Source organism: Nematolebias whitei, chromosome 19 (genome assembly GCF_014905685.2).
Source record: "Nematolebias whitei isolate Nwh7 chromosome 19, NemWhi1, whole genome shotgun sequence".
Classification (NCBI taxonomy): domain Eukaryota; kingdom Metazoa; phylum Chordata; class Actinopteri; order Cyprinodontiformes; family Rivulidae; genus Nematolebias; species Nematolebias whitei.
The window spans coordinates 20,742,284-20,760,174 of NC_056516.1; the positions used below are offsets into that span (position 1 = coordinate 20,742,284).

The 17,891-nt window shown below is 37.4% G+C and overlaps 1 protein-coding gene across 1 annotated transcript in view; it reads left to right on the forward strand.

Moving 5' to 3' along the window:
• Nucleotides 1–17,642, forward strand: part of angpt2b (angiopoietin 2b) — a 23,335-nt gene extending 5,693 nt beyond the window's left edge. The window contains exons 2-7 of the mRNA XM_037693402.1: nucleotides 1,886–2,041; nucleotides 2,737–2,858; nucleotides 5,316–5,548; nucleotides 5,696–5,817; nucleotides 14,579–14,680; nucleotides 17,472–17,642. Of these exons, the coding sequence (XP_037549330.1) occupies nucleotides 1,886–2,041; nucleotides 2,737–2,858; nucleotides 5,316–5,548; nucleotides 5,696–5,817; nucleotides 14,579–14,680; nucleotides 17,472–17,642 (906 nt within the window). The remainder of the gene's footprint in view (nucleotides 1–1,885; nucleotides 2,042–2,736; nucleotides 2,859–5,315; nucleotides 5,549–5,695; nucleotides 5,818–14,578; nucleotides 14,681–17,471) is intronic.
• Nucleotides 17,643–17,891: the final 249 nt, after the last annotated feature.

The following is a 17,891-nucleotide window of genomic DNA, read 5'->3' on the forward strand; positions in this document are numbered from 1 at the left end:
GATGGATGGATGGATGGATGGATGGATGGATGGATGGATGGATGGTATTTATCATGCCAATCTAAGACAGACTTGTGGAAAAAAAGTTTAAATCAAATAATAATTCTCATGGTTGTTAAATCGAATCATGTCCATCTTAATGTGCCTACATCCATCATTGTTATTTCCCAGATTACCAGTCTGATGTGTTTCCGCCTTTTGTCATTTTCCTGAGAACAAATGCATGTCGACACTATAATGAAGATTTCATGTGATACGATGTTTGATTTGTTGAGCACTGATCCTTCGTCTGACCCTCTTAGGCACAATAAAACATAATTGTTTCACATCCCAATAGTGGTTTATTTGACCACATTGCATAACATGTGACAGAGCTTCAGTTAATACCGTTGGAAAGAGGAGATGAAGCATATCAGGACTTTTGGATTGAGATCATGTACAAAAGGTGTAATAATACGACTTTGGGCAGGAAATTAATAGCAGTTTGAATGCATAAGACTGATTTTGATGCAAGGATTTTAGGTTCTTCCTGTGGAGATGGTTTAATCCGCTTAGTATTCTCTTTGAAACCTTCAATGTTTAAGATTTTCCCCTTACTTTCTCAGTTGTCTAAAACTGGAATAAAAAAGAGAGAATTTTGTGCAACGCAAGAAGATCAGGGGACACTTTAAATGGGATTCATAATAAAAAATGTTCTAAAATAAATTTGGAACAAATGAAAAATAGAGTATCCACTGGCAAAAAGGTTCAAACCAAGATTATTTTGCCCCTTTGTCATTTTATCTTTATAAAACATAAATAGTAGGGATATAAAACAAATAGAATAAAACAGCTTGTCCTTCTTTTCCACTTGGGGGGTTCAAATTCACTTGAAACATGTCCTTTATCAGAGGTCTGGGAGATTGAGGGTATCTTAGCTGTTCCTGTACCCTTCTGGGCAGAAATCTCTGATTGTTCCTGGGATATGTTGAAATCACTCTTCCAGTTTGGGAATCACAGCAAAGTGCTCTAATGATCACTGGGACTACTGACGTCTTGACTCTCCACAACTTATGTGTTTCTGTTTTCAGACATTGGTATTTCTCATGATCCTTAGTCCTGTGGGATTGCTAAATCTATCACCACTGCCTTTTTCTAAAGCTTGTTGACCACTACAATGTCCGTGTCGTTAGTCACCACTTTTATTATTTCCTTCATTGTCCTTCACAGAAGTGCTGTAAAGCCAGAATATATATATCCATCCATCCATTTTCTTTACCCATTTATTCCATTTTGGGTCAAGGGGGTTACCGGTGCCCATGTCCAGTAATCACTGTGCAAGGGGTGTGGCACACCCTGGACAGGCCTCCAGTCCATCACAGAGACATATAGAGACATTCACTCTCTCACCTAGGGACAATTTAGAGTTACCAATCAGCCTAACATGCATATTTTTGGTCTGTGGGAGGAAACCGGAGAACCCGGAGAAAACACATGCATGCACAGAGAGAACATGCAAACTCCACCCAGAAAGGCCCCCGGACCGGGATTTGAACTGGGAACATGCTCGCTGAGAGGCAGCAGCTCTACCAGTTGTGCCACCGTGCTGCCTTGTGAAATACATAGGGAGACAATCTTAGAAACAAGTGAGAAACAAGGTAGCATTCCTTTAAACCAAGAATTATACAATTTCATGACAAGTTCTCAAAAGACTATATCCACCCCCCCTCCCCCCACGCACACACACACACACACACACACACACACACACAAAAAGAAGGTCCAATTACCTAAACGTACCAGTAATTTGTTTACACATCAGGCTGTTGGCAAAGATAGAAATACAGTTTCCGCTAAGATATTTTTCTCTGATAAATATCTCAGTATCTGTTTGTTGTCCGTCCAGCTTGAAAACTTCATACAGGAGAATGTTCGCTCTGGTGTGGAAGAAATTAAGAGATCTACCGTGCACACCCAGACAGCTGCCATGCTGGAGATGGGAACCAACCTCCTTAGTCAATCAGCAGAGCAGACTCGCAAACTGACAGATGTTGAGACCCAGGTGAGTCTGTTAGAAAGGTAGGACCTAAGAGTACCTGAGATAACTTGTTTACAGCCAAGCTAAATTAATATCTGTGTCACACTCAAAGAAAACAAACAATATATTTTCATTTTTTGGAAACTACTTTGGTGAGTAGCTAATTAAACAGATGTAACCTGCTGGGAAGCCAAGCTCAAAGGTGGCAACAGCTGCTTCAAAGCATCTGGTATTTGGTTCTACAGGCTCTGATTGACACAATGAGTCAAGTGTAGTGACTGACAACAAGCCAATTAAAACATAAAACTCAGCACCACAATCCAGATGTGTCTTCAATCATGCCACAGATTTGTTATTACAGATTGGGCTGTTTGGTCCTGATGCTTTCTTTTTCTCTTATCAAAGTCAATATTTTTATATTGACTGCAATCTGTACAAATATCCAAGCTGCTACTTTGTTCCAGTATTTTTGTTTCATCTGCAACTTCAAAAAACATGCCAGGGGTGCATATGAGATCACTCTTGCTTAAGTTTTGATTACAAGATCAAAGAAGGTAAATTATGGGATTTGCGATGCGTCAAATAACACTATTTATTCCCGAGGGTCCATTTTTTTTTTAAGAAATCCTTCACTGAACAGCCTTCTCATTCATGTTTCTGTCTGTATATCATATGATGGAATTATTTTATCTATTCTTTTTTATTATTATCATCTATAGGTGTTAAACCAGACAAGTCGCCTAGAGATCCAGCTGCTTGAGTACTCACTCTTTACCAACCGTCTGGAGAAACATATTCTCCTCCAGACTCAGGAGATCTCACGCCTCAGCGATAAAAACAGGTAAGTGCACCTAAATAAGTGATGCAGCAGGGTACTTCATTAGAGCAAAACTTCTTCTGTGGAAGGATTTCAGTTTTAGGTTCATGGTGAATTGATAGGTGGGTGACGTTAAAATGATGTTGTGCCAAATAGTTATTATTAGTTAATACCTTATAAATGTGGCATCAATGACGCAGCACAGCATATAAGAAAAAGAACATAAGTCTCCCTCCAGGCTATGCTAATGAATAATCAAATGTCACAAGCCACAAAAAAAAAAAATCTCTAAACTTCAGCCTCACTTTTCACACATGTATGATAGTTAAAAAAAAAAGTTTTATAGGCCTAAACATATATTAAAAGATTCCCAGTTTGGCTTTCCATTAGCCTAGCCTGGAATAAATAAATACATAAATAGATAAATAAAATAAAAATGCATTTGCCCTTTTTTCCATGCCTGGTGTTCTGTGACCAGTGTCAACACTTATAAGGTTGATAAATATCTGACACATGGCACTTCAGAATTCACCAGGCTGTCCCTTAAAAGTGATTTTAGCATGCGTAGGCCAAAGATTAACCACATGATCAGTTTTAAGGATTAAAAGGCCATGTTGTACTTTGTATTGCTATGGTTACACTTGTTCTTCACTTCCCCAAAAACACCTGCACCTAAACTATATTTGTTTTCTTAAACTCTGTTACTTACATTGCCATATTTTTTCAGCCTTTTCACGTTACAAGCTGGGAGCTTATGTAGCAGACAAATTATGCCTCATCCTTTGCACCAAAGAGCAGGGAAAAGCACATATCCTACTGAATATATATATATATATATATATATATCAATCAACCTTTATTTATACAGGTAAATCCCATTGAGCCTCGAGGACTCATTTACAAGAGAGACCTGATTTCAACAAAGAAAGATGACAACAATGGACAACAGCAACAACAATAAGCAGTTATAAAAACTCATACTAGTTTTTTTTTTTTTTTTTTTTTTTTTTTAACAAATAGGATGGCTAAAAGGAAAAAGGTAACGGTATATATATATATATATATATATACTATGTGTAAAATCATGTACTTTTTGCACATTTTTAGGAACAAAGGGTCATTGGGGTTGTGGACAGTGTGAAAGGGAGCAAGTGTTTTCCTTTTTTTGATTGTTTATCATTCTATCCATCTGTACCATGTGTGACCAAGGGAGATCACATTGCCCCAGGAATCAGCACCTGTTAGACATTTTGGTCCTCCATAACCCTACTCTGCCCTTTAATCCTTGTCAGGGGGGGTGGCATGGTGCTGACATCCAAACAAATACTTACATCTTATAAGGGGGTAGACTCAGCAATGAATTTCCCAAAATCTGATGCAGATTTCCAGCCAGGCAGCTGTGGAATGAAAAAAGAAATAGGGGCAGCACGACTTGTGGGATACTTCAGCTGCTGAGTCTTCGGGGCATGAGGCAAGTTTTTGAACTGTAGCCAAGCTAAAAAAAGGCACAGAGTCGTGTTTGTTTTCAGAGGAATTACATGTAAAAATTTGGCAGGAAGTACAGCACACTGCAAAGTCACGGCGAGCAGACTACTAGCGTTGTATATGGTGTGAATTAGGGTAATAATACCAAATAACCCAATATCATAAACATAACAGAGTGATAGCACAGGATGCAATGTAATCCTAGAGGGCTTATTTGTTCTGTCAGCTGCCCTAACTGTTTAAACAGTGCTCCCCTGGTTTTATGCCACGGTCCACACTTTGACTGATCCTCAAAATAAAATACACGCAGCCATGAACAATTTGTCAGCTTGCTTTACAACTTTAATTGACTATTTCCCCTACAAAGCAAATACAAGCTGGTAGTGAAGTGGAAAAAAATGATTTCGATTGATCCGCCATTCTTTCCAGGCCACATACTCAGTGGCTTGATAAAGTGGAAGATTGAGGATCCATCGTTCACGTACAGTCACTGTGTGTGTGCACAGGGCTCTGGAGTAGTTTGTTCAATGTGGGGTGGTTGGATTGTTTCAATAAATAACTGCTGCAGAGCCATTAGTCAAAGCCATAAAGATCAAGCTTCAAGGATTTATGGTCTTCATTTAGAGGCTGGTGTGTGTCTACTACAGACACATACACACACATATAAAGACACACACCAAGACAGACACACACTGTCAGGTTGTTGCCTCCTGGTTATGATTGAGCATCTTAACATGCTGGGCCATCTGTGAGCACTGCTGTGGTACAGGTGTTATACGATGTTAGCCCAATGAGACTGTTGTGATGATGTCTATTAGTCATCCTCATGTAAACGTGTAACTTTGTGTATCCACAATGAAAGTGAAGTGTTGAATTAATAGACTCAGCACATACATACTTCTTTTATATGTTGCAGTGAACAGCTTAGATTATATATACTGTATATATATATTTAGTGCAAGGAATATTATACATCTTTTTCTTTTCCTTTCTTAGTTTTTTGGAACAAAGGCTTTTGGCGCTGGAGGCTCGGTATGGAAAAGAGCTTCTGGGTTTGCAGAATGAAAAGCAGCAGCTTCAAGATCTTGTGGAGAGGCAGAGTCAACTTGTCAGTCAGCTTCAGGGCGAACTTGGAAGCTCAACACTCAACAGCACTACACTGCAGAGACAGCAGGCTGTGCTCACAGACACCGTGCAGCAGCTGCTCACTAAAGTCAGTCAGTGCAACGGTAAGGACAAATCTCACATGTGGGTGATCTCAGGACATAATCCCTACAATAGACATTTACAACATCTAGATTTGTCATCAGACTCCACTAGTTTTAAAATTTCTCTGGGATACTGGTTTATTTATTTTTATTGTTTATTTTTTTCAGAAATTCCAAACGACCCCAAGGAGTCACTTACTTTCAGGGACTGTGCAGAGATCCTGCGATCTGGAGTGAACAAAAGCGGAGTATATACTCTACGCCTGTACAACACGACTCAGGATGTCCAGGTAGTCAAGCAAAAACACTATAGGACTAGACCCTCTTGAGAAACATTCACTTGCAAAAAAAAAAAAAAAAAAAAAAAAACCTTTTAAAATCAATATGTACATTTCCCATCTTCAAGGAATAACCAGAACTAAAGCTCTTTCAATCTTTAAAGGAAGGCATATCACATGCTACCATTAATGCCAGTGTTAAACTATAGCTGTGGTTAGAGCAGTTGTCTTCCAATGGGAGAGTTGGGGGTTCGATTCCACCAGCAGTCACATGCTGAAGTGTCCCTGGGCGAGACACTGAACCCCTCATGGCTTCTGAGGTGTGTCCCATTGGTGTATGCATGCGATAAAGCTCTGATTATTTTTTGTAGAGATCTAGTAGAGTGCTGTATGAAAGGGTAAATGATTGCACAGATTGTAGTGTAAAGCACTTTTGAGTATTTTTATAAGGGTTTAGCGTTTACACCACTCTCATCGGAACTCTTACAGTTCTTCTGTGTGTGTCCTTGGACATGCTCACCGCCCTTGCGTCCCCCCTCCCCAGCGGAATATCGGCATCACTATGTGCTTGTGTGTGAAGTTTTTTTTTTTGTTTGTTTGTTTCAGGCTATCTATCTTTGGCCAAAGATTGAGATCCTGTTAGGATTTTTTTTTTAAACCAAATCCTATGTTGTCACTTTCACTATTTTATTGTCTGTCCAAACAGGTCTCGCTTGTAAAAGAGTCTTCGAGGCTCAATGTGATTTATCTTTATAAAGATTGAATTAAAAAATAAATAAATGAAAATTGAAGGTAGAAAGGTGCTATAGAAATACAGTCCATTTATCATTTAAACTAAGATCATCTTGTGATGAAAAAATGTCATAGATGTTTTAGGTTAAACCATATAGATTAGGTTTTGCACAACTTCATGGTATATTAATAAAAACAAACACTGTTAACTCTATCATTGGTTTATCATCTTCCCTGGGATGCCAGTAAATAGAGACAGAGGACCTCCATATTAATAATCAAATAATTTGCCTCACCAAGTAGGTCCTCTTAATAAATTATGTAAATTACTTATTTACTGAGCTTGCTGTGCATTGTTTTGTTCTGTGTATTTTTAAACTGTTTTGACAATTTTAAATGAAATTTAAAATTATTTTGAGTAAAGCGTTCTCAGTCTTTTACTTATTTCCTGTCATGGTGCACTCCTGTCGGCATTACCGACCTGCGTTCATCCAGCAGATTGGAACATGTCCAGTGATTCGAACAGCTAACTCCATTAGAATTTCCTATTGGTGTCAAATTTTCTGCCCTGCAGACATATTCAAGTGGTTTTAGCACATTCATATGACTCCAAACATTTGACCTGATGTGAGCTCAAACACAGAATTAGCTGCAGCAAAATGTTCTGTGTTGTGGAGATAATCTGTTTAATTCCATTTTGAGCAGATAGAGGGGACCAGAACAGAAAACTGAGGAGGAAAGACAAAAAACTGGACTTTTCCAAACATTGTATTTAATCAAGTCTGTGGCGATTGTATTCACGTGTGGTTATGATAGGTAAGAGCAGTGGATGTGTAATTAGAAAACTATTGGCTCAATCCCTGGTTGGAACATTTATTTGAGTCTGTGATGATATAATCCTAATATTATTTCTTTAGTTTTTTTTTTTTTTTTAGAAAATTGCAAAACTTTTACAGATCTAAACAATTTTGAGGGCGAGGGTTCAGCAATCTCTCTCATGTTACAAAGACAGTTGCGTGTTGCGTTAATTAATTTTGTCATGCATTAATGAGGCAGCTGTGGCTGAGTGGTTAGAGCAGTTGTTCTCCAATAGATGGGAGTTTGATTCCACCAGCAGTCACCTGCTGAAGTGTCCCTGGGCAAGACACTGAACCCTTTGTTACCCCAGATGTGTGTCCCATCAGTGTTTGAATGTGATAAAGCACTGATTAATCTTTGTTGAGATACAGTAGAGTAGAGTGCTGTATGAATGGATAAATGAGGTCACAGATAAGAGTTTTGAGTATCTTGATAAGATAGAAAGGGGCTATATAAGTACAGTCCATTTACCATTTAAGGTGGTCAAATTATCCCTGTTTCGGGTAAAGGCGGATGGTGTGGGAGGCGTCCATTACTCTGATTTATTAGACGGGACTGTTTTCACAAGACACAACCTCGACTTGTGGGAGCAGTGTTAGGCACAGCTAACAAAAATATTTGCTTTGCTAACCCATATTCAGCTAACAAAAAAAATGCTGCACTAACACTAAAGCACTTAAGAGGAAAAATAAATAAATAAATCAAATAAAAGTAGAGGAAGCTAATACTAAACCACTAACCACTCAGAGCACTGTCACTCAGTTTGTGTCACACAGTCTTCATCTCCTTCCAGTTGAAGCTGCATCAACCAATCACGCTTTGTCATGAGTATACATATTAAGCCAATAGCGTGCCTTCAGCTTGCGGCGGTTGTGACATCCAATCACGTCTTGTTACGTAAATATGTAATAATGGCATGAATAATGGACTCCTCGAGACACGCCCACAACAGACAGGAACAAGCATGTGAATTTGTTTAGTGGACTTAAAGTTAGTGAAAACTAATTTAGCAGAACATAATTACGTTAACGGTTTTCAAAATTAGCAAAAATGCTTATAAGATAAAATTAATAATTAATTATGCTATTAACTGTTGTGGATTAGTGAAAATGTGCCCAACACTGTGCAGGAGAAAGACAAAAAAGGTGATGAGTTTGTGCACAAAAAAAAAAAAAAAAATCCCAGAAATGTGTCCTTTATTTATTTTTAACAACAGAAAATGTAACACAATTTGTTAAATATGTGTGGTTAGTGATTCAGGAAATGAATGTCTGCCACATTAATTTTATAGGCCAGGAGCTACCACTGATGTCAACAGTGTTAATGCTAACAGTGAACATCAATGGTTTTAGCAAATATCACATGCAGTGTGTTCTAGAATGATTCTAAACGTTAATATGTGGTAGATGATAGACATTCATTAAGATTCATCCAATGGTTCATGAGGTATTGTTTTGAATTACAAATTAAATACTTTTTTTTTTACTTTCTTTTTACTTTTTTGTATGTATTTCTAATGGAAGTGCGATGCACTAAATAAACGCAATAGTCAATTGATATTTTGCTAACAGACAAACATGAGTTATTGAAACTTTTGAAGCAAGATTGTAATCAATCTTGCAAAATCAGAATCGCCTGCAGTAAGTGTTGTACTGTAAATTATTATAAAAGTCATGCACAACATGAAGTTCATTCGATTTATTTTTATCATATACATATCTGACATGTCTCATTAATATGTATGCGTCATGTTTAGGGAAATCTTCAAAAGTGACATAGGTTGTGTTTTTCCACATCATAAAGGGCTCAGGGGAATGAGAAGTTAAAGACCATTGGCCTTTTCCTACAAATATCACCCGACTGACATTGACATGAAGCTTTTGTGTGCTCTTTTCTCCTGCAGTACTGTAAATTACATCGGAACAGGTTTCACTCCCTGTATTAAAATCACAGATTATTTTATACAAATGTGGTTAAAAAAAAAAAAGAAAAAAAAAGAAGCACTTATGAATACATCTTAGAAAGAAAGAAAGAAAAAATCTAGTGTAATTTCAAGGTAATTAATGACGGCTTTGTTACAGAAGTACATACAGATGCCACGCTGAGTTACAGAGAGCAAAAAAATAATAAGCTACAAGAGCATAATGCCCGGCAGGCTTCGCAGTGAGCGAGGGTGTGCTGCTGAATGCAAAATCAGAGAAGCCTCAGAGGAACCTCCAGTGATCTGAAGGAGCTCTGGCCTCTGCTAACTCAACCATGACATCCACCAGCAGGCTATCATTTCTGCAAATCACATCTAGCCTGCTTGGATTGGATCTCCACTCTCACTGCTTAGCAGGGGGTGGGGGAAGTAACCGTAAAACAGCATTTTTGTTATGCATTACTTTTAGTCTAGTTTACTGTTGGCAGCGTCTCCTTCTGCCTGCTGTTTCCCCCACTGCTCCTTTTATTCATTTCCTTTGGGCAGACAGGTGTTCGGCACCAGTGCCGTGCATCTCCTGCCAACCGAGGGCCAACGTACGTTCCCGTTGATACCAGTTAGTACTCCCCAAACCATGGCTGCTTTCAATATGTGCCAGTTCCAGTGTCAGTACAAACTCCAATGTGGCTGGCAAGCAAACTGGCCCATTTTCTCAGCAGTGGGCATTCTTTCCTCAGTGTTTAACCAAAGACCAAGGCATTCCACACACCATTTTTTTTTTATAAGAATTTGCTATTTGAGAAAATTTGCCACCCACCTATTCATAATGCCTCTGCTGTTTGTCCATCTGTTCTTTTTGAAGTCATGTAGACTTTTGTAAATCATTTTGATGACTAAAATTGACAAAATTATCATTTTGGACTAACCTCCTTATACAATGCCCACAACACTTTTATGTAAGAGCTACATATTCTTGTATGGTTTCATGTAGTATGCACAGTTTTTCTTGAAACAAATATAGAGTGGTGTTCTTCAAGGTGGTGGGCGATAACGTATTGTGACTCTCTCTTATCTTTTCACTGAAACTCAGAAAACAATAATTTGCTGCTGAGTTGATTGTGGAGTAAACCTCATCTTCATAGATAATCAACTTTTTTTTTATTTTATTTTGTGTGCGTTCAGTCAAAGCAGATGTATTTGCAGATGTGGGTTTGTTTTGCAAGGGGTTCTGTGTGTTTAAATGCGAGTGTATGTATGTGTGTACATGGGTAGGTATATATGTATGTAGGGATGCACAGATTCATATTGGTGTTGATGTTGATACACCCTGTGCAATGGTTTTAACATGTCTGGAATTAATCAATAAAATAAAAATAATAAAATAAAATAAATAAAAACCTTTGAAAATACAGACATGGCTATAAATTGACCAATTTTTCTAATAATGACATACATTTTGGCATTATAGCTGTATGGAGTTGTATACACATACACCTGTTGGAGTTGTATGTGTTATGACATGCCTCACATAATATATATAGAGCTAAAAGTAGGTAATTGACTTTTGGCTGTTCCCTTCTTCAGGGATTGCCACAGCGAGCAAACCCGCTTGAAATATTTGGCTATTGTTTTATACTGGATGCATTTCCTGATGCAACCTGGGCTGGAACCCACAACCTATGTTAAGAGCTAAAAGTTAGTGCAATCATTTCAAAATGGTTCCTTTAAGTATTAGTCACCCTCGTCTGTCTGTGAAAAAAAAACAAAAAAACCTCAAGAACCAGTGCTTGGATATAAATTTAAATCTCAGAAACAGTCATTGGATGCACAACTACACCTGATTAACTTTTGGAGTTAACTCGATTTAAGATGGCAACCACAGTTTTTTGACATGGGCAAACAGTAAAATGGTTATAGTTTTTTTTTTTTTTTTTTTTTTTTTTTTTTCAGACTTTAAGTAAAAAAAAATATATATATATTATAATAAAAAAATATTTAGAGCTTTAACATATTTAATTTGTTTTGGTTAAAACTTTGGCATGCAAGGTAGTGAATGAGATCATTTAATTTATTCATTCCAATATTCCTAGTTTGTTTCAAAAAGCATTCTTGGAAAACTGTAAAAAAAATAAATACAAAATAAATAAAACAAATGCATTGTCATGTAGGTGTAAAATATTTAATTACTGGTAAATATTTGAACACTGTATATTGAGCATGAATCAGAATCAATTCATAAACACTGTAAGGAATGGAGTTACATTTAGAACGTTGTGTTTTTGTGTGTGGTGCAATGCCTTAAAGGCTCGAACATTGGCCTTTGTTCCAGACGATAATTGCAGCACTGTGCCAGAACTCTTTGTCTTATTGGAGGTCAAAGAACAAAGTGTCTTTTGACCTTGACAAAACTTTTCATGTCTGGGAAAACGCTGAACGATATCTTCTTTCATGTCTGACTGATGTCTAGCTGGTGAGAATGGCATCATGTGAGTGTTTGCAACACATTTTAATGCTATTCAGAGTGGTCTATTTTAATTGGAAAGAAAAAAGACAAAATATGTATTTTTTTTATTTATTATTATTATTTTTAATCAACAATCATCATATTTCCAGTTTTGACAAAGGTGGTTTAATTCACAAAAAAAAAAAACAACAAAAAAAAAACAGCAGAACTAAAAAAATAAATAAAAGTATTAAAAATTCAAATTGTGTCTCCACCAAACACAACATCCAGTTCTATGGAATTGGTTGTTCACATTTAATAAACATGATGTAAGCAATTAAAATCATTTACTGGTAATTCTGACACCTACTGGGGAAACTCACTCTGCCATTCCATTACCAACATAAGAGGCTGCAAAATGTCCCGGTGAACAACTGAAACATGTCAGACAAAAAGTTTCAAAACCTGTCACAAAATGAATGAGTACAACTTGTTTCCAGTTCTTCCAGACACATATGACAAAATGTGCTGCCAGTAAGAAAGAAAACAGTCCGTTGTAACTCAAACCGCCAAAGCCTCTTCCTCAACCCCGACTCCAGGGATACAACATACTGAGATGTTGGTTTTTCAACCCCACCTGGGTCATATCATTGTGTCACATCCCATGATATTTGGTTTCCCACTCATTTTCCTAAAGCTTCTAAAGAAGCTTTTAACTTATGGAGGGGATATTATTTGATTAGTCATTTTTTAAGTCAATACGTTCCCCTATCTCCAGTTATGTAAAAAGTGATCTTTTGATACTAATCCCTGTCTAATACACTCAGAACTGATTAAATCAGAACGTCTGATGACTCAAAAAAAGAGAAAATATGCTGCGTGATGAAACTAAAACTTTGTTATTGTCACCAGTACTTAGTTTTTAAACACAACAGACAGCTCAATGACCTGCCCAACATTTAACAATCAATAAGGACAGTTTAGGTTTTAGCTCTAAAGAGACAGTTTATTCATCTACTGGAACAATAAAATATCTGAACAATATTCACCATCTGTAACTGAACAGATTCTGTATTAGTGTTGCACTTTTTCTGAAAAGAGAACAAATGATTATGGTGAATAATTGGTATAAAAAATATTGTCCCAACAATATATTGTTGCTCAAGCTGTAGGTAGGACAGACAGCAATGGGAAAAAAGTACACATTTTTATTTTATAGTCTTTCATAGCATGGCACTTTTTTAAACGTTTGTTTTTTGTTTGTTTGTTTACGTAAAACAACAAAAAATTATAATTTAAACACAAGCCTCAATTGTACAAAACCACAAAATTGATTTAATTGTTTACTAACCAGAATCAAAGTGCAAAAAAAAATTAAAAAAAAACTGTTGTAAATGAAGTCCGACCCATTGGTAACTTGTACATCCAGGTTTAGCAGCAATACCTGGAAGTATTTGTTTCATGTGTGATCCCCAGTCTCTGTAATTGATAAGGACTTGTCTTCCACATTGTTGCAACATTGCTTCAGTAAAATGAGGCTGAAAAAATGTTCTAAGTTCAATCAGCCAGGTAGATAACACCTAAAAAGTTTAAATTGTGTCATCTGGAGCAGTTTCTTAAAGTGAGAAATGCGTTGTCCCCCATCCAGAGGACTTCCTCAGTCTACGGTCTGCCAACCAGATATGTCCCACATCTGGGACAGATGTTTTCTTTTCCCATATGTGGGACAGATCTGGTTGACAGACTGATGAAGTACTCTGGATGGTGGACAAAACTTTTCTCACTTAAAGAAACTGGTCCAGATGACATAATTTAACCTATTTTTTTAGGTTAAAATGTTATTTGTCTTAGCATATTTTACTTTTAAACTCCCACCACAGCATTTAATTTGCACTGAGATGTGGATAACACCTTGTTTCTTTTCTTTGTCATCTATTCTGATGTAGATTTTCTGCAGTGTTTGGGATCACTGGCCTTTTCTGACCTAATTTCAGCCACCCGTCTGCTGTCGGACAGTAGAGATGAAGTATATGGCTCTTTTTGAAGGGACCCAGATCTCGACAATCTGTTCGCTTCATAGAGCCGTACAATTTTAAACGACGGTGATGTTGTCATGTGTGGATATACATGATGTATGTCATCAGGGCTTTATACATGTTTTATCAAGTGGGAACCCCCCTCCCCTCCTGAGCTGCTGCGCTCCTCCCCCATACCTGTTTTCCTTCATCTCAGTGGAAAAGCGAAGGATGGATGGTTGACTCTGTGGATGAGGAAGAAAACATGAAAAAAAATTACGAGGAGGAAAATAATGAAACGACTATTTACTGCCTACAACTTGGTTCTTATTTTTTCATGGTAAAGAGCTGTTCAAACAATCCAAACGGTTCACTGATGTCACATCTCTGTTGGACGGAGAGTCTCACATTTGACACTAGCAAACTTTGAGTATATAGAGACGTTTAAGGCTATCTCAGTGACTGCAATGTGTTGAGCTTCTGTGGAAGGAAAACAACGTCCTTTCTCCAACTTGCCTGACAGTTGTTCTCATCTGTCCTAAAGGAAATGTTCCAGAAGTCTTATGGGTCGTCCTGATGCTACTCTGCAAACTTGAGTCATTCTGCCATGTTCTTTTTAGAGAAAAGATGATTTCTCTTGGTGACCCTTACAAATAAGTTATACCAGTTGAGTCTTTATGAAAGACGGTAGTTTTTTTTTTTTTTTTTTTTTTTTGTCAAGAGCTTTAACGATTCATTCAGCATGCTGAAGAAGCTGACCTTCTCTTTTTATTCTTTATATTTGACATGTCCTTCATTTTTCAGGTGTTTTGTGATATGAAGACCAGAGGCGGGGGGTGGACCGTGTTGCAGCATCGAAGGAACGGCTCTGTCGATTTCCATCGTGGATGGAATGACTACAAAATGGTACGCCTCAGCCGTGATGTTTTGGTGCATCAGTAGGTCACGTGGGCCAGTGCTGCAGAACTGCACAGGAGGTTTCAATAATTATCCATGGGTGGTTTGGCATGAGGAGTCATGGGAGACCGGCTAGCCTGTGATCCCATGTGACCCGTGGTTGTTGTATTTGGCTGCTCCACATGTTCTCCGCCACCCCCCGTGTTATTGCACCTGCTCTCGCGCCCTCTCGCCATGTCAAACTCCCACACAGCCTAATACACGGAAATCATGAAGTGCTTTGCACACACAAAAACAAAAAAAAATAAAGCACACACTAGAGATGATAAAGTTGCTCTGGTGGTTTTGGGCTCAGTCAGATGTGTTAAAGCACCAATGGATGTTGTTTTGTTTGGAGTTAAATGATGCTTTTATAAACGTCATCATCAAGTTTCAGTAAAAGAAACAATATTCCAGTTGCTCAATAGAAAACCAACACAAATCCAAAAGGCTGCAAACCTGTCAAAATGCATGAACAAGTATCACAAAAATAACGGTGTGGGTATTTAAATAATTGTAATATAGTGTTTTTCACCCACGCCAACACGTCAACTGCCACTATACAGTTTGTAAATAATATGCAGAGAGGATTATGGATATAAACAGACAGAGAAAGACAAAAAAAAAAAAAAGTTTGAAAACCTTTTTCAAGGACAATATTTTTGCAAGTGGATGATAAACATTTGGCTCCTGCTGGGGCGTGGGAGCACAGGGGCCCTATAGATGGCAGATAGCACATGCACTAAAATGCTTCACTGCTCCTGTTCACACTCAATCCTCTGAAACTGTGCTCAGGCTCAATCAAACAGGCTTCTGGTCAAATGATAAATGCACCACAGCTCCTGCACTATATTTGCTCCTACTCAAGACCAACAGCAAAAAGAAATTGTGACAGCTCGGCTAAGAGTTTAGAGAAATCTAAGTCTAGCTCTGAGAATTTATTACATTTCAACACAGATTTGAATGATTCACTCTCCTTCATTGCAAGACAAGTGATACAACTTGATGTATTTCTTGGCTATGCTAGTAGTAACTTTAACAAATAGTTTTCTGTATGACCTTATCAGTCCTTCATATTGTTGTGCAGGCATGTTGGCCCACTCCTCTTGACAACATTGCTTTCGGTTTTTGAGTTTGATCAAATTTCATTTGAACACAGTTCACTTCAAGTCCTTTGAATTGATCAGTCTGGGCTTTAAATCAGTATTTTAGACATTTGATAGTGGCACTTTGTGGAAATTTGATAAATAATTCATACTTTAGCTGTTGTAGTTGGCCTTGGAACAATCTTGGTTTGGAGCATTAAAGTTCATTTCTGACTAGAAGGATGGGCTAAAACATAGTCCAAGCAGAACCAGTACCAAAGTGGATTGTACTTTTCTAAACAACCCAAATTTTAAAGATTTTACCTCAGTTTATCCATCCAGCCATTATCTTTACACGTTTCTTCCTTTTTGGGTCACGGGGGTCGCCGGTGCCCATGTCCTGCAGTCACAGTGCGAGAGACGAGGGACACCCTGGACAAGACACACGTCCATCACAGACTGCAGATTATGTAAATGTTAATTAAAAAAAAAATGTTTACTCTGCCTTTCATTTAGCATTATAAAGCTATGTGGCTACATTTAAGTCAAACTATCAGCAGGAGCAACCAGTTTTAGTACTTAAGCACTTGGGACATTTTCAACTGAAATACCAAAAAAACTTCTACAGGGATAACTGTAGTGTAATTTTAATGCCAATGAAAAAAGTTCACAAAATAGCATTTGCATTAAATTGCAATAACAATTATTTGATTTTTTTTTTTTTTCAGCATGATATGATGGCAATTGTTTGTTTTCTTTTGACCCTACTCAAACTAGCCATTTGCTTTTCACTCTAGCAAAAACATTTTTTTTTTTTACCAGAGCTATCTACAGTAGGCAAGAATTGTTGTAAGAATTGTTTAGAACTTTTTCAGAAAACCTCTGTAAAATGTATTGTAGACCTAAAAGTAATTTAAAACAATTAAAAAAAATGTTATTTCATGCTAGCTGAGGGTTATTTGCAACACATACTTCAAGTGTTAATACATCTTATAATAGTGTGATACCAAATATAGTTTTGTGGTGCCTATGAATGAATATATTTAACTCAACACATGATAATCTGAGTCTAAAATCTGATTTGAAAGATAACGGGTGATATGCATTTTTTTTTTTTTTTCAAGGAATGCTAGGCCTTTAATTTTTGTTCTACATACATCATAGTTTATGGCACAAAATATTCCCTGCTGATGGAAGTATCTGCTTGGCTGCATTTTTAACAAGCTTATTGCTAAATCCCTTCCAATATAAACATTACCTATGTATTGGAGTGTTAAACAATTTTTGTTTTTCGTTTGTTGCCAGATATTAAATGACAAGTTTCAAATTGATTTCTCAAGTGCATACAAACAATGGATTACTTTGTAAGAGCAGCTGTTATTTAAGCTTTTAGTTTGTTAATGTGGAGATGTTTCAGGTCCAGGTGGATTTTTGATAGGACACCAAGGTAAATTAATGTTTTTGTTGAGTGGTCCCCAGCTTCAGGAGTGGAGAGGTTCACTTTTCAAACTCAGTCAACTGCCTTAACCTATCAGGATGATAAATGCTCCTTATTGCAGTGAGTACTATTTTCCTATTAAGTCCAGAAATATTTGGCAGAGAGCTGAAAAAAAAAATTACCCCCCTTGTTAGATTATTTTCCTTTTATTGTTTCTTTGTCTTTGTGCTTAATCCAGGGCTTTGGAGAGCCGTCGGGGGAACACTGGCTGGGGAATGATATCATTCACAGGCTGACCAGCTCCCAGGAATACAGCCTGCACATCCACCTCAAAGACCAAGAGAGGAATGAAGCCTTCTCACTTTACAATCGCTTCTACATAGACAGTGAGGACAAGAACTACAGGTAATGTGAGAAATTACTTGTTTAAAAAGTGCAAATTGAATTAAAGCTTGGAGCGATGTTATCTTTAGATGTAACAGTTTTTATCTGAACTTTCAAACCACTTATCAAAGCTGCAACATATGAGAAGACAGCAGTTAGGTATGACGATATGTTCAAGCGGTTTTGAGCATTTTCAATATTTCCCGAAAGGATTATGTACAAAACGGGGAGGGTTGAACTGACTGGACAAACAGGCTAAACTCAGTTTTCCTAA